Source organism: Herpailurus yagouaroundi, unplaced genomic scaffold (assembly GCF_014898765.1).
Source record: "Herpailurus yagouaroundi ecotype Mexico unplaced genomic scaffold, PumYag 67793, whole genome shotgun sequence".
NCBI lineage: Eukaryota > Metazoa > Chordata > Mammalia > Carnivora > Felidae > Herpailurus > Herpailurus yagouaroundi.
Genome location: NW_024420586.1, coordinates 14502899 through 14520030, shown reverse-complemented (window position 1 = coordinate 14520030; position 17132 = coordinate 14502899). Strand labels below are relative to the sequence as shown.

The 17132-nt window shown below is 36.8% G+C and overlaps 1 protein-coding gene across 1 annotated transcript in view; it reads right to left on the bottom strand.

Annotated features, from left to right (window-relative positions):
- CFAP47 (cilia and flagella associated protein 47) overlaps positions 1 to 17132 on the bottom strand; it is a 562540-nt gene that overhangs the window by 155399 nt on the left and 390009 nt on the right. The window contains exons 44-45 of the mRNA XM_040468820.1: positions 14321 to 14455; positions 2263 to 2360 (exon numbers count right to left, since the gene is read on the bottom strand). Of these exons, the coding sequence (XP_040324754.1) occupies positions 2263 to 2360; positions 14321 to 14455 (233 nt within the window). The remainder of the gene's footprint in view (positions 1 to 2262; positions 2361 to 14320; positions 14456 to 17132) is intronic.

Below are 17132 nucleotides of genomic sequence, written 5' to 3'. Positions count from 1 at the left end.
TGTGCTTTTTATTTCTTAGCAGGATGTTTTATCTCTGTACATAAAGTCGAAACCAAAAGTTAGGGAAACAGATAGTCTTTACACCATCATGCCACACGTGTTTTTAAAACATTGTGTTTTAAAAAAAAAAGTTACTAAAACCAAGATGCTGTGATTTTTTTAAGTTGCAATATGTTTTGGGTTTTTTTTTCTATTTTAATCTTGCAGTTAGGAGAAGTGGAATTTAGTTGTATTAATCTTGCAGAATGTTTGCAGGACTGACTATCAAACTGGATGACTTCCGTTTATACCCCACTGTGTCAGTTCAAGCATCAAACACCTTACATCTGAGGAAGACTTCCTACATCAGGGACAGGTATCTGTGTGTCATTATACAAAACAGTTCGAGGGGGTTGAACTACGTAGTAAAAAATAAAATAGTACTTAGTGTAAAATAATTTTATAAATGATCTTTTGTACTTTAGGACATTAAATTGTACAACTTTTGTATATATAAAAGCTTAGGAACTTTCTGTTTAGCAGGAAGGCGACACATTCCTACACTTTTAATGTATATGTTTGTTATAATGTCCATGTAAACATGCCCTATGTTTGTGCCTTTTAATTAGTTTGTCTCAATAAACAAAATGTAGAGAAAAAAATAAAAAATGTTAAAAAATAAAAATAAATAAAATATAAATAAATAAAATAAAATAAATAAAAAATAAATAAAATAAATAAAATAAATAAAAAATAAAAATAAAAAAAATAAAAAATAAAAAAAAATTTAACTTTATTAATAATAATAACAGATTTAGTAACACTTTTTTTAAATTTATTTTGAGAGAGAGAGAGAGAGAGAAAGGGCAAGCATGAGCAGGGGAGGGGCAGAGAGAGAGAGAGAGAGAGAGGGAGAGAGAGAATCCCAAGCAGGCTCTTCGCTGTCAAGTGCAGAACCTCAAGTAGGGCTTGAACTCACGAACTTTGAGATCATGATCTGAGCCCAAACCAAGACTCAGATGCTTATCCTACTGAGCCACCCAAGTGCCCCAGATTTAATAACACTTTAATAATTCACATAAGACAATCCTATTCTTAGTCACTATTATTTAAAGCCCCAAATCCATGCCAGTTACTCCAAATATGTTTCAGAGTGAAAAGCCTGCTATAGAAGCCAGGAAGAATCAGCACTGAAAGAGTGTCAGGAATAAGCCCATAGACCCAATCAAAGGAAAATGTTGATTAAAGCCTCGCTCAACATTCTTGCAAGAGTAGATGTCTCATGGACATGCACACTCGGGGCAGTCACAGCAGACAATTTATCCTTGGAGTATGTACATATTTCCCAATAGGTTGTAAACCTACTGTTAATGAAAGCACAGCTTTCATTTGGTATTCCTGAAAAGGAAACATCTCCCTTCTCACAAGAGCCAAGAGACTGTAGGGACCTCAAGATGGCCCACTTTGGCATGAAGATTATTTTGAGTTACAAAGCAGTCAAAACCCAGTAGATTGAGGAAAGTCTTTTTTACCTTCCCCACAACTGCCTAAGAAGAATTTAGACAGAAGATCTGCTCCAGGAAGAGAGCTATCACCACAGACAACTACATTACACTATGAACTGGGGGTGGTAGACAGGGAGGAACCTAGCAAGTCCTGTTTGGTCACAGTTCTCTGTTGTTTCTGAGAGGCCCAGCAAACATTTGCTAACCAAATATTTACACTTTTTCATCTTTCTGTAAATTGCATTCCTTCCCTTTGAAGTTTCAGACCCCTACCCTCTTCTCCTTAACTCACAATGACATATATATCTCCTTTTGCCCATTTTGGAATTTCCATGAATGTGCATTCCCCATAGGTACACTATTAAATTTGATTTTCTCCTGTTAATCTGTCTCATGTCAATTTGATTCTTAGTTCAGCTAGTATGAGCCTGAGGGGACAGGATATTCTTGATCCCTTACAAGAGCATAATCCTGCTTTTATTATATGTGTGAGGGCAAGCATGTAGGCTAATGTTAAATTTGTTCTGGTAACTCTTAAAACATGCATGTAGAATACTCATCAGTAAAGCCACTATAAGATACTATAGAGCTAAAAGATGTTTTCCATAAGCATTTAAGGTCCATATTATTGGATTTAAAACACAACTGCTATAATTTGAATAATTTACCCTAATATACTCATTTAATATGGATGCTTTTTAGGGATAGCAATATAAGCATACAACAAAAGTTTGGTTTGCAAAAAGACAGAGCTTATGAAGATTTAATGGGTTCTTACCAGAGCAGAGCACTTCATTTCAATAATGTCTACTGGTGGTCCTGGAGAGCTATGGATCTCAAGACTGTACCAGACTCGGATATTGCTAGCACCATCATCTGAAAAAAAAAAAAACAAAAAAACAAAAAATGTAGGCTTCTTAATGTAGGCTTCAGAATACCATATTTAACCTAAAAATTTGAGAAACATCAATAGATATCATTTTCAAACTCTTTTTGATGAACTAATTTGTCAAGAGAGCCAAGGGGAGGGTGAAAAGCTGATTGTATTAGTTTGTGAGTGCTAAGAGAAATGCCATTTTGCATGGCCATGAGCAGGCCCTATAAAAGCTCCCTGTCCTGTGCCTGCCCAGAAACTTATCATGTCACCCCCCGACCCCACTAAAATAAGAATGCTTTACTTCTTTTCTTTTAATTAAAAAAAAAAATTATTCATTTTTGAGAGACAGACTGTGAGTGGGGGAGGGGCAGAGAGAGGGAGACAGAATCCAAAGCAGGCTCCAGGCTCTGAGCTGTCAGCACACAGCCGGACACAAGGCTCAACCAGCTCATGACCTGAGCAGAAATCAGACGCTCAATTGAATGAGCTACTCAGGCACCCCAACAATGTTTTACTTCTAAGAATTAATATTTCAAAAGAAATAACCAATCATTTTCCCCCTAATTGCCCAAGCATTCACATATTATACATAGAAATATCTAAGTATTGTATTACAGTTCAGTGGAACACTTCCTATACCATAAGAATCTAGTGTAAGGTCAGAATCAGGAATAGTTTACAAGATTTTTCTTTTGTTGTTGGAAGTATGAAAAAGGATCCTAGCAATTCACCCTAAAGGAAGTTGGACTAGGGAATGGATTAAGTGATGAGAAAGTAATGTTTACATCTGGGTTCCCAATATTTTTTTAAAAAGCAGGCATTTCTGTCACTGGTGATGTCTAAAGTCACACTCCCAAATCCTGACACTGGAACCCTGGTCCACTAAAACAGTCCTGTGTAACAGGGCTTGTACTGGCATCAAACTCAGGTTTTCTACTTGTTTAGCCTCATCTGTTCAGCTTCTACTTTGGTATTCTTTATTCTCCAGGGTTGAGCTAGCTTATGATTTAGATGTCCTCCAACTTCAGTTAATTGTATGTATATTCATATCAGTATTGTCATGTTTTAAAGATTCCAGAAACTACTATGTTTGCTGACCTTAGTCATATAAATCACTAGCCTCTTTGGGGCTCAGTTTCCTCATCTGAAATAAGGAGCCCAGACTAGTGGAATTCGCAGTCACTCTCTTCTGAAAGAGAGTGTTTTGTGTTTTGCAGAGTATAGCATGGCATTGCATTGTATTGTATTGTACGGCATCGAATGACACTGTAGTGAATTGCATTTCATGGTGGAGGGGAGTAGAATTTGCCATTCCAAACTATGACTTTGGTATAAGGATTATTTTCAGCTGATTATTTAAAAAAAACTGCAGACACAGGAGAACTCTGAAAACTGAGAAGTTACCCTTTTGTAAGAGATATTTACATTTATAAAGGAAATCTGCATTTGTAAGAGTGTCTCCCTTTCTGTATTAGGATGCTGGGAGGGCTAAATCTTAGGAATGCCTATCAGTGGAGAAGACAGTGACCTCTATCTGCATAACAACCTTATTCTTGTTAATGTTGCTTTTCCTGGTAACTTCTCCTTCTTGGCTCCTCATCCCCCAACATCTTTTTGTGTTTTTAGGTGGGGATGGTATTTTAAGGTAAGGGCTTGGCTATTTCAGGGAGTTACTCATTTTTCTGGGTCTCTCCCATGTATAGGGGAGGAATACAAGTTACTAAACTTTTGTTTTTCTCCTGCTAATATTATTATTATTATCATTATTATTATTATCATCATCATCATCATCATTATTACAGGGGGGTATTGGCCAAGAATTTAGAAGGGTAGAGGAAAAATTATTCCTCGCTACCAAGAGCATTGTATCTTATGGCATTGCTTCATACCATATTATACTGTATTGTATTCCATTCTATTCTAATACTTTAGCTCACAAGAAGTACTTATAGAATTAGTGGATCTTAGAACAATTCAGACTTTCAGAACACTCAGCTAATGAGAGGGAAACAAGAGAAAGTCTTTGTGAATTTTCATCCCAAATACTTGTGAGAAGTTCCTGAGGGCGAAACTTACCTTCCCATTTTCAATTGTTTTCAGAGCTTATTTATTTTACAAACACCAGCTAACTACCTTGAAACCATTAATGCACAGAGAATAAGTTACCAACTTTATACTGATGTTTGGTTACTGAGGAAATCTCTGCTCACATTTGTATTGGCTGCTCCTTCAGTTCTCTGGCAGTGATTTAAATGCCTTTATGGTGTTTAAAAATCTCTTTAAAAGAGATTGATTTTAAGGAAATGGCTCACGAAATTGACCTGGTAGGTCCAAAATCTGCAGGTTAAGTCATTAGGCTGTAGACCTAGGAAAGAAGTACAGTCCGAATCCAAAGGCAGTCTACTGGTAGAGTTCCTTTTTTGCTCTGGGGCGATCAGTCTTGGCTCTATTAAGACCTTCAACTGATTAGCCGAGAACTCCACATTATGGAGGGCCATCTTCTTCATTCAAAGTTCAGCTCTAAATGTAAATTTCACCTAAAATCACCTTCACAGAAACATCCAGAATAACGTTTCACCTATTATCTAGATGCCAGAACCCAATTAGGTTAACACAAAAATTAGCTTTCACACAAGTAATAATACTTAGTATTTGTGACTGCTGTGACTATCACATAAGGCAATGTTGCGATGTAGCTGATTTAATTCCTACAGTGCTAAAAATGTACACTGAATATGAATTTATTGGTTAGAGTAAGATTGGCAAAGATTTACTGAACAGAACAAAAATAATAATTATTAAATACTGTTTAGCTATAGGCTTTGAACATATTAAAAATTTTTTTTTCTAATTATAAAATCAACAGTATTCACCATAGTGATTTTAGAAATTCCTGTAAGGCTTAAAGATAAAAATTATTCATTATATCACAACTAAGAGTAAACTATTTTTTTTTTTGTATAAATCTCCAGGTTTAAAGCACCAATAAAGACATAGATATTTAGACACACACACATACAAATACACTGGGGTATACAAATTGTATATGATTGATATATCCATATATATATATATGTATGTGTGTGTAAACATATTTTTCTCATTCAGAGAGTACTCCCTATTACAACTTGAGTTTTATTGCTAGTCATTAGGGAAAAACAAATCAAAATCATGACGAGATATCACCTCACACCCATTAGGATGGCTACTATGAAAATAACAGAAAATAGCAAGTGTTGGGGAGGATATGGAGAAAAGGGCACCCTTGTGTTCTGTTGGTGGCAATATAAATTGGTGCAGTCACTGAAACTGCCACCAGAATGAAGTCTGCTGAAAGGCATGTAGCCACAGGTAAAGATTACTGGGGAAAATGCCAGGAAGCAACTTAGAATATGCTTTGGTTAAGCTAATAAAAATGTAGGGGTGCCTGGGTGGCTCAGTTGTTAACATCTGACTTTTGGCTCAGGTCATGATCTCACGGTTCAAGAGTTCCATTCCCACATTGGGTGAACACGAGCCCACTTTGGGTGAGACCTGCTTCTTTCTCTCTCCCTCTAACACACTCTCTCTCTCTGTCCTTCCTTTCTCTCTCTGCCTCATGCTCCCTTATACCCATTCTCTCTCTCTCTCAAAAAAAAAAAAAGATAATGAAAATGTAGGGGCACCTGGCTGGCTCAGTCATAGGAGCACATGATTTTGGGGTTGTGTTTCGAGCCTCATGATGGGTGTAGCAATTACTTAAATATATAAATAAACTTTAAAAAAAAGATAATGAAAATGTAGCCCAAGGGAACAAGAAATGAAACAGCCTGCACAGTCATCATAACCATCATATATATACTCTACTTTTGGTAACAAAGATAGTATCACTCACACACAATGCTGAGATGTTTTGCAGACCTGGACCAATGAAGGAAATGACCACCCAACCAGGATCTTGAAGAAACAGGTGACCTGGCACCAGTTCATCAGTTTTGACATTTACCAAATCCCTGACCTATCAGAAGAACCCATGATTCCAAACCCCTTACCCTTGATTTCTGGCCTTAAAACCATTACTTGTAAGCCATCAGGGAATTCAGGATTTTGAGCATTAGTTCCCTGTTCACCAGGGTAGTGCCATACCAAGAAATACACTATCTTTCTTCACTAAAAAAGCTCAGTGTCAGGTTTTTTATTGGCTTGCTGTGTGTTGGATGGATAAAATTATTAGGTTCAGTTATACTACTAATGAAAACAGTATGGACAATCCTCGAAAAATTAAAAATAAAACTAACACTTTGGGGTATTTATTTGAAGAAAACCAAAACTCTTACTTGGAAAAGATGTACGTGATCTCATGTTTATTACAGCATTATTTATAATAGCCAAGATATGGAAACAACCTAAGTGTCCATCGAGGAATGAATGGATAAAGATGTTCTGAGATATCTATATATCTATATCTATATCTATAAAGGAATATTATTCAGCTATTATAAAAAACACAAGGGAATCCTACCATTTACAACATGGATAGACCTTGAAGGCATTATGCACACAGTTCATGGGATTGAATACTATGTTAGGCTCTGTGCTGACAGCATGGAGCCTGCTTGGGATTCTCTCTCTCCCTCTCTCTCTGCCTCTCCCCTGCTCTCACATGCACTCCCATGCACACACACACACACACTTTCTCTCTCTCTCTCTCTCTCAAAATAAATACATAAATATTTAAGAAGAAAAAGAACAACAACAGCTCAGGGGGTGCCTGGGTGGATCAGTCGGTTGAACCAACGACTCTTGATTTCAGCTCAGATCATGATCCCAGTGTCATGGGATCAAGCCCCGTGTCTGGCTCTGTGCTGAGCATGGAACCTGCTTAAGATTTTCTCTCTCTTTCTTCCTGTGTATCCTCTCCCCTGCTCTCTCTCTCTCAAAGAAATTTTAGACATTTTAAAAAAAAAGCAAAAACAACTCAGAAAAATAGATTAGACTTGTGGTTACCAGAGGCAGAGCTTGGGGCAAGGAGGAAAGGGACAAAGGTGGTCAAAAGATAAAAAACTTTCAGTTACAAGAGAAATAAGCACTACAATGTAATTATAACATAATGAGTATCGTTAACATTGCCACATGACATATAGGACAATTGTTAACAGAGTAAATCCTAAGAGTTCTTACCACAAGATTTTTTTTCCTTTTTTCTTTTCTTTTTATTGTAACTATATGAGAAGATAGATATAGGCTGGACCTATTGTTGTAAGCTTTTCACAATATATGTAAAGCAAACCATCATACTATATACCTTAAACTTACAGTGATGTATGTCAACTATTTTTCAGTAAAAGTGGAAAAAAATTATGTGTAAGTAATACATATCCAAAATTGTTTTAAATAAAATTTTAAAATAAAAAAACCTAGTTTCAGTTATTCAACATAATAAATCACATAAGGAATATTCTTACAGAAAAATATGTGTGCATATCTCTGATAATTTTTTTTATTCCAACTAATTTCTTAAAATGAAATCATTGGATCAAAGGAGATAAACAATATTAAAAGTGTTAGGGGTGCCTGGCTGGCTCAGTTGGTAGAGCATGTGACTCTTGATCTCAAGGTTCTAAGTTCGAGCCACACAATGGGCACAGAGAGGACTTAAAATCTTAAGAAAAAAAAGTTTTAAACATATTACAAATATTCTCAAATTGCCATTACAACGAGTAAGACTGTGTCATTGAAGCTGACCCTCATCAAAACTGGGTATTACCAATATTTTTCATATTTTCCTATTTGGAAGTTTAAAAAAAAATCTTACTTAGGTGTTTTCATTTCTTTTTTGTTCCAGCTTTATTGAGGTATAACTATTAAAAGTTATATATATTTAAGGTATCACTTGATTTGATATACTATGCATTATGAAATAATCACTACAACCAAGCTAATTAACATATTCATTATCTCACGTAATTACTGATTTTTGGTGGGGGTGGTGAAGACACTTAAGATCTACCTTCTAAGTAAATCTCAAGTACACCCTACTGTACTGTTAACTATAATCATGCTATTGTACATTAATTAGTTCTCTAGAACTTATTTATTTTATGTAATGGAAACTTCCTTAATTGAAGAGAGATACACTGCTGAGCAATCAGTAAGAAAAACTCCCATGTTATTATAGGAAACGGAAAGGTTGATCCTGTCTGATATAGGAAGGCCTCTTTGAAAAACTAGGGATACTTGTAATATAATTCGATGCATTTTTCATAGCTCTTAATCTATCTTGCAGCTGGTCACCATGCAGATTTTTTTTTATTAGGTATCACTCCATTTTAGCCCATTAACATGATACCATAATATTCTCATTTTCTTTCAAACACTTTTACCTGGCTTTCCTTCATGGTTCTTCTGCCTTAGATTTTGATGAGGGTTTCACTCCTGGCATAATGCATCTACAACAGTGATCTAGTCTTTAACCTCACCTGCATGATTTCAACTAAAGAAATCTTAAACCTTAACAATTATTTTTTTTCACCGTGACCCAGCTTCAAATATTTAATTGATGACTAGGTATAGCCACATAAATGTCTTGCTGTCACATCAAAATCAGAAAGCACAAAACTGTGCCAAGCATTATAATCTCCCAGACTTTTTATATCTTCTTGTTGACAGTCCAACTAAATTACTCCATAATATTGTTGTTTCCATTTCCATTTTGTGTTGCCAAGTGGCTGGAGGGGCCTTGAACTGACACTAGCCCTTCTGGAGAGTGCATGTACTAGATAACAGACCACACAGTCACAAGTAAATTTAAATTCCTGATGTGACTCCCTAACCATTCTTGTGATAAGGACTCTCCTCTGCTTCCCAGGGCCTTCCCCTTATGCACGATGAGATCCCCATGATGCGAGCCAAAACCTACCCTTTTTGGTTTGAATTGACGAATCTGGCCTCAGCCCAGGAACCTCAAAGCATTCTGCATGAAAATCCTAATAAAGATATATGCCCCAGGTGCTTTTCTCTTTGTCTGCACCCTATTTCACCTCCCCAAGTGGTCCCTCAAGGAGTGAAGTACATATCCTTCAGGACCTGTGAGTAATCAACTATTTCACTTTCCCTTGTGGCCATTTGTTGAATTAGGACACGCCATCAGACACCTCTGGGGTCTACTTAACAAATGTTATTTCAACAAAGCACCAACACTTCTAAATTAGTATCTTAATATTTTTCTCTTCACTAAGATATGGACAAACCTTGTACGTTTTTGGAATCGATCCTATCTCCTCTCTTAAGAGAGTCATATAATGCTAGCCTCTGAAATGTTTTCCATCTCTAATAGTATATCTCTTTCACTAACACCACCATAAAATAACATTGTTCTCTTTACTTCAAAGCCAGTTTGCTGTCCCAGTGGCCTAGCTGGCCCGAAGTGTTCTTCCCTTTCCAAACCATTTTTCTTTCTTTCTTTTTTTAAATTTTATTTTTTATTTTTTAAAATTTACATCCAATATTTTTTTAAATTTACATTGTTTACAGTGAAACAATGATTTCAGGAGTAGATTCCTTAATGCCCCTTACCCATTTAGCCCACCTCCCTCCCACAAACCCTCCAGCAACCCTCAGTTTGCTCTCTATATTTATGAGTCTCTTCTGTTTTGTCCCCCTCCCTGTTTTTATATTATTTTTGTTTCCCTTCCCTTATGTTCATCTGTTTTGTCTCTTAAAGCCCTCAGATGAGTGAAGTCATATGATTTTTGTTTTTCTCTAATTTCACTTAGCATAATACACTCTGGTTCCATTCACGTAGTTGAAAAGTTTTGATTTCCAAGTAATACTCCACTGTGTGTATGTATATATATATATATATATATATATATATATATATATATACATACACATAGACACACACACACACACACACACACACACACACACACACACACACACCACATCTTCTTTATCCATTCATCCATCCATGGACATTTGGGCTCTTTTCATACTTTGGCTATTGTTGATAGTGCTGCTATAAACATGGGAGTGCATGTGTCCCTTCGAAACAGCACACCTGTATCCTGTGGATAAATGCCTAGTAGTGCAATTGCTGGGTCATAGGGTAGTTCTATTTTTAGTTTTTGGAAGAACCTCCATACTATTTTCCAGAGTGGCTGCACCAGCTTGCATTGACACCAACAATGCAAAAGAGATCCTCTTTCTCTGCATCCTCGCCAACATCTGTTGTTGCCTGAGTTGTTCACGTTAGCCATTCTGACAGGTGTAAGGTGGTATCTCATGGTGGTTCTGATTTGTATTTTCCTGATGATGAGTGATGGTGAGTATTTTTTCATGTGTTGGTTGGCCATCTGGATGTCTTCTGTGGAGAAGTGTCTATTCATATCTTTTACCCATTTCTTCACTGGATTAGTTGCTTTTTGGGTGTTGAGTTTGAGAAGTTCTTTATAGATTTTCGATACTAACCTTTTATCTGATATGTCATTTGCAAATATCTTCTCCCATTCTGTCGGTTGCCTTTTAGTTTTGCTGGCGGTTTCCTTCGCTGTGCAGAAGCTTTTTATTTTGATGAGGTCCCAGTAGTTCACTTTTGCTTTTGTTTCCCTTGCCTCTGGAGACGTGTTGAGTAAGAAGTTGCTGCAGGCAAGATGAAAGTGGTTTTTGCCTGCTTTCTCCTCGAGGATTTTGATGGCTTCCTGTCTTCAATTGAGGTCTTTCATCCATTTTTAATTTATTTTTGTATATGGTATAAGAAAGTGATCCAGGTTCATTCTTCTGCATGTCGCTGTCCAGTTTTCCCAGCACCACTTGCTAAAGAGACTGTCTTTATTCCATTGGCTAGTCTTTCCTACTATGTCAAAGATTAGTTGGCCATATGTTTGTGGGTCCATTTCTGGGTTCTCTATTCTGTTTCATTGATCTGAGTGTCTGTTCTTGTGCCAATACCATACTGTCTGGATGATTACAGCTTTGTAATATAGCTTGAAATCTGGGATTCTGATGCCTCCTGCTTTGGTTTTCTATTTCAAGATCCCTTTGGCTATCTGGGGTCTTTTCCGGATCTATACAAATTTTAGGATTATTTGTTCTAGCTCTGTGAAGAATGCTGGTGTTACTTTGATAGGGATTGCATTGAAAATGTAGATTGCTTTGGGTAGTATCCACATTTTAACAATATTTGTTATTCCTATCCAGGAACATGGAATCTTTTTCCATTTTTTTGTGTCTTCTTAAATTTCTTCCCTAAGCTTTCTATAGTTTTCAGTGTATAGATCTTTCACCTCTTTGGTTAGATTTATTTCTAGGTATTTTATGGTTTTTTGTGCCACTGTAAATGGGATCGATTCCTTGATTTCTCTTTCTGTCACTTCGTTGTTGGTGTATAGGAATGCAACCGATTTCTGTGCATTGATTTTATATCCTGCAACTTTGCTGAATTCATGATTCAATACTAGCAGTTTTTTGGTGGAATCTTTTGGGTTTTCCATATACAGTATCATGTCATCTGTGAAGACTGAAAGTTTGACCTCCTCCTGGCCAATTGGATGCCTTTTATTTCTTTGTGTTGTCTGACTGCAGAGGATAAGACTTCAAATACTATGTTGAATAGCAGTGGTGAGAGTGGACATCCCTGTCTTGTTCCTGAACTTAGGGAGAAAGCTCTGTTTCTCCCCGTTGAGGATGATATTAGCGTTGGGTCATTCATACATGGCTTTTATCATCTCGAGGTATGCTCCTTCTATCCCTACTTTCTTCAGGGTTTTTATCAAGAAAGGATGCTGTATTTTGACAAATGCTTTATCTCTGGCTATTGAGAGGATCATATGGTTCTTGTCCTTTCTTTTATTGATGTGATGAATCATGTTAATTGTTTTGCGGATATTGAACCAGCCCTGCATCCCAGGTATAAATCCTGCTTGGTCATGGTGAGCAATTTTTTTAATGTATTGTTGGATCAGGTTGGCTAATATCTTGTTGAGGATTTTTGCATCCATGTTCATCAGGGAAATTGGTCTACAGTTCTCCTTTTTAGTGGGGTCTCTGCCTGGTTTTCAAATCAAGGTAATGCTGGCTTCATAGAGTTTGGAAGTTTTCCTTCCATTTCTATTTTTTGGAATAGTTTCAAGACAATAGGTGTTAACTCTTTCTTAAATGTTTGGTAGAATTCTCCTGGAAAGCCATCTGGCCCTGGACTCTTGTTTTTTTGGCAGATTTTTGATTACTAATTTGATTTCCTTACTGGTTATGGGTCTGTTCAAATTTTCTATTTCTTCCTGTTTCAGTTTTGGTAGTGTATATGTTTCTAGGAATTTGTCCATTTCTTCCAGATTACCCATTTTATTGGCATAGAATTCCTCATAATATTCTCTTATTATTATTTTTATTTCTGTTGTGTTGGTTGTGATCTCTCCTCTTTCATCCTTGATTTTATTTACTTGGGGCCTTTCCTTTTTCTTTTTGATCAAACTGGCTAGGGGTTTATCAATTTTGTTAATTCTTTCAAAGAACCAGCTTCTGGTTTCATTGATCTGTTCTACTGTTTTTTTGTTTGTTTGTTTGTTTTTGTTCTTTTTGTTTTTTTGGTTTTGATAGCATTAACTTCTGTTCTAATCTTTATTATTTCCTGTCTTCTGCTGGTTTTGGGTTTTAATTGCTGTTCTTTTTCCAGGTCCTTAAGGCATAAGGTTAGGTTATGTATCTGAGCTCTTTCTTCCTTCTTTAGGAAGGCCTGGATTGCTATGCAAACCATTTTTCAATACTGCGTAAATATCACTCTTAATCCATGTATTCTGTGATGATTAATTTTATGCTTCACCTTCGCTGGTCTGTGATATCCAGTTATTTGATTAAACACCGGGCTTCGAACTTGCCGTATTTTTTCCCCCATTTTTTAATGTGATGAACACTTAAATCAGTGGACTTTGAGAAAAGGAAATTACCCTACATAATGTGGGTGTACCTCCTTCAATGAGTTGGAGGACCTAAGAGCAAACTGAGGTCACCTGAAGAAGAAGCAATTCTTAGTCAAGCCTGAAACAGAAAACCTGCCTGACCTTGCAGCCTGCCTGCCACGGCTGGGGAAGATGGACCGAAGATTGCAATACCAACTCTTACCTGATTCTCTGCCCTGCTTGCTTGACCTATACATTTTTTACTTGCCAATCCCCACAATGGTGTCAGCCGATTCTTTAAAATCTCAATCTCTCTATCTTTCTGTCTTTGTCTGTCTCTCCATATGTGTGTATATCTATATATGTATGTGCGTGCCTATTTACATTACATTACATTATATTATGGTAGTGTCTGTTTTACTGAAGAATCCCAACCAAACACAAAGTGATTCCATAAAGATTTCTTCCTTGATATACCTCATTGTCTCTACAGCTTTGCTGTTGTTGACTCATTCTCTAACGCCCTCTTAAGTCCCTGCTACTCACCCTTCAGAGAATTCAGTCACCCATTCTCCAGGTAATCTGTCCTACCCTTCTAATTCTCCATTATCTCAATTTCCTTTGAATTTCTACTAAGAAGATAGGATGTTTAACAACGTTCCAATAAAGCTTTAGATCACTGGAAGGAAGAATAATAGGACTGATTTTCTTCTACATATGAGGAAGGTTGCTATCATCTGGTAGACTGAAGAAAAGCATGTTACATTGTTAAAATAATGTACTCATTAACATTTTATCAGAAATGTACTGTAATTTTTTGTTTGATAAGAAATATACATAAGGTTGTTCACTTATGAAAGAGCAAGCAGCCTTCACGTGAAGTATTAGAACCTTATGAATGGTAATAGCTATAGAAATCTAGAAAGTAAATTATGTAAAGTTAATTCAGAGCTAATACAAGAAAATTCTTACAGGTATATGCAACACACCTTTGTATATATATTGTGAATGTAAAGTATCTATTCATTTAAGAGGGAATGACTAAAGAGTGATCATGAAACTCTCCTTAATCATAAACTTACCTGGGTCTTCCTCATCAATTTGGGGGGATAGTTCTGATACTGATTTCTGAAAGGAGGGTACTCGAATGTCATGTTGATCTGGTTCTTCCTGAGATTCATCCTCTTGTCTTCTTTTAACAGAAAATGAGATTGCACCTACAACACATCAGTACAAGATGCTATATTAACTAGGGATTTGTTTTCTAAAAGGAAAGGTCAATTTTAGGTATTAAACATGCTTTAGTGTGAAACTAATAAGGAACTAAACACAAATTGTAGGTGTTAGTATCAGATTTAAACCTGATGGTGGTACAGAACAATTTAATGGAAAATCCATTAATATTTATTTTAAGTATAAGTGATGGTCAGTTTTTATTTACAAAGTAGTGTCATACGTAGGTTCACAACTGGGGCTGTTACCAGCTGTGTCCCTTAGTTTGCCCAAATGTGAACTGGACGTGACACTGGTGGCAGCTGGTGACACTGGATAGTACAAAATGTCCCTGGTATTACACTGACTCCATCTGGGGCTCCGGGAGTGCTTCCAACAGTTTACGCATCTCTGAGTGGGCAGGATTGGCCCCAGACTGTGGCTGAGATGGGCTAGAGCCAGGTCACAGACTGCTTCAGAATCTGCAGTGGGCTTGAGGTTGGCAGGCCTGACCACAGAATATGTATGGGCGTGTCACCCTCTGGGTCCCTGGGCAGACAGGACTGCTTCCAGACAGCAGCTATGAGGGGCTGAACCTGGATTATAGGGCTGCTCCCAGATGTGCAGACAGACCCCGGTCTATGAGCCTAATTCTGGGGCATGCACAAGCACATCTCCCCAGACGAGGGTTCCCGGACCATGGCTGAGAGTGGCTGGCCAAGTTATAAGGCCATTTCAAGATCTGCAGTTGGACCAAGGCTGAAGGACCTGCCTCAGGGACACAGACAGGTGTGTCTTCTGGCAGGTCCCTAGGGGTGCAGACATCATGGCTGAGAGGGGCTGTGAGACAGATGTGAAGTGGAATCTCCTTGTAGTTTTTGGTTTGTAATTCCCTGTTGCTGAATGATGTGGAACAACTTTTCATGTGTCTGTTTGCCATCTGGATGTCTTCTTTGGAGAAATGTCTGTTCACATCTACTGCCCATTTTTAAATTGGATTAGTTTCTAGCTATTGAGTTGTAGAAGTTCTTTATATATCTTGGATACTAACCCTTTATTGGATATGTCATTATTGTTTTTGGTACCATTGTAAATAGGACTGTTTTGTTAATTTTTCTTTCTGCTGCTTCATTATTAGCATATAGGAATGCAATAGATACCATACATAGATTTGAATCCTGCAAAATTAACATTTACAGAATTCATTCATCAGTTCTATTACTTTTCTGGTAGAGCCATTCGTTAGGGTTTTCTACATAGAGCATCATGTCATCTGCAAATTGCCAGAGTTTTACTTCTTCTTTACCAAATTGGATGCCATTTCTTTCTTTTATTTTTTGAAATTATTTATTAATGTTTATTTATTTTTGAGAGCGAGATGGAAAGAATATGAATGGAGAAGGGGTAGAGAGAGAGGGAAACACAGAATCCAAAGCAGGCTCTAGGGTCTAAGCTATCAGCACAGAGCCCGATGCAGGGCTCAAACTCACGAACTGTGAGATCATGAGCTGAGCTGAAGTTGGACCCTAACCCAATGAGCCACCAAGGTATCCCTGGATGCCATTTATATCTTTATGTTGTCTAACTGCTGTGGCTAGGAGTCTAGTACTATGTTGAAGAAAAGTGGTGAGAGTAGATATCCCTGTCTCACTTCTGATCTTAGAGGAAAAGCTGTTTTTCACCTTTGAGTATGATATATTATTTCCATTTTAGAGAAGGTAAACTGATACAAGATAGTTCAGTAGCTTTCCCAAAGTCAGTCGGCTCAGTATAATATAGGCAGAATATGTAGATGTGCATTCTGGTTCTAAGTCCATACTTTTTTAAAACTCAATTAAAACATTTAATTTTTTGAACACTTTTATGTTTACAGGAAAATGAGTGGAAAGTACAGGGTTCCCATATATCCCCCCTTACATTGCCTACTATAAACATCTTGAATTTTTGTGATATATTACTTAAATGTTGAGCCAGTAATGATATACTATTATTAAGTAAAGTCCATAGAGTGCATTCTGGCTAATTTTTTGTGTTATACATTCTATGGCTTTGGCAAATATGTAATTTCACGTACCTACCATTACAGTATCATGTAGAATAGTTTCACTGCCCTAAAAATCCCGTGTACAATACTCATTCATCCCTTCCACCCAACCTATAAAGAACTGTCAACCACTGATCTTTTACCTCTTCTAGAATGTCATATAGTTAGAATCATACAATATGTAGCCTTCTTAGATTTACCTCTTTTACTTAGCAATATACATTTACGTTTCCCCCATATTCTTTGTGGTCTGATAGGTTACTGTTTTTATCACTGATAAATAACCCAATGTATAGATATACCACTCTTTAACCATTTGTCTATTATATGACATTGTAGTTTTCCCCATAATTTGGCAACTATGAATAAAGCTGTTATTATTAACATTTACCAGCAGATATTTGGATGGGCATAAACTTTCAATTCATTTGGGGAAATACAAAGATGTATGATTGTTATATCATGTTATGAGTATGTTTACTTTTCTCATTTTTTCTTTTTTTGTATTTGTGTGTTTATTGACTTACTTATATATTTTAGGAGAGTGACAAAGAGAATACCTGAGTAGGGGAGAGGGGAAGAGGAGAGAGAGAGAGAGAAAGGATCCAAAGCAGGCTCTACACTCAGCATGGAATCTG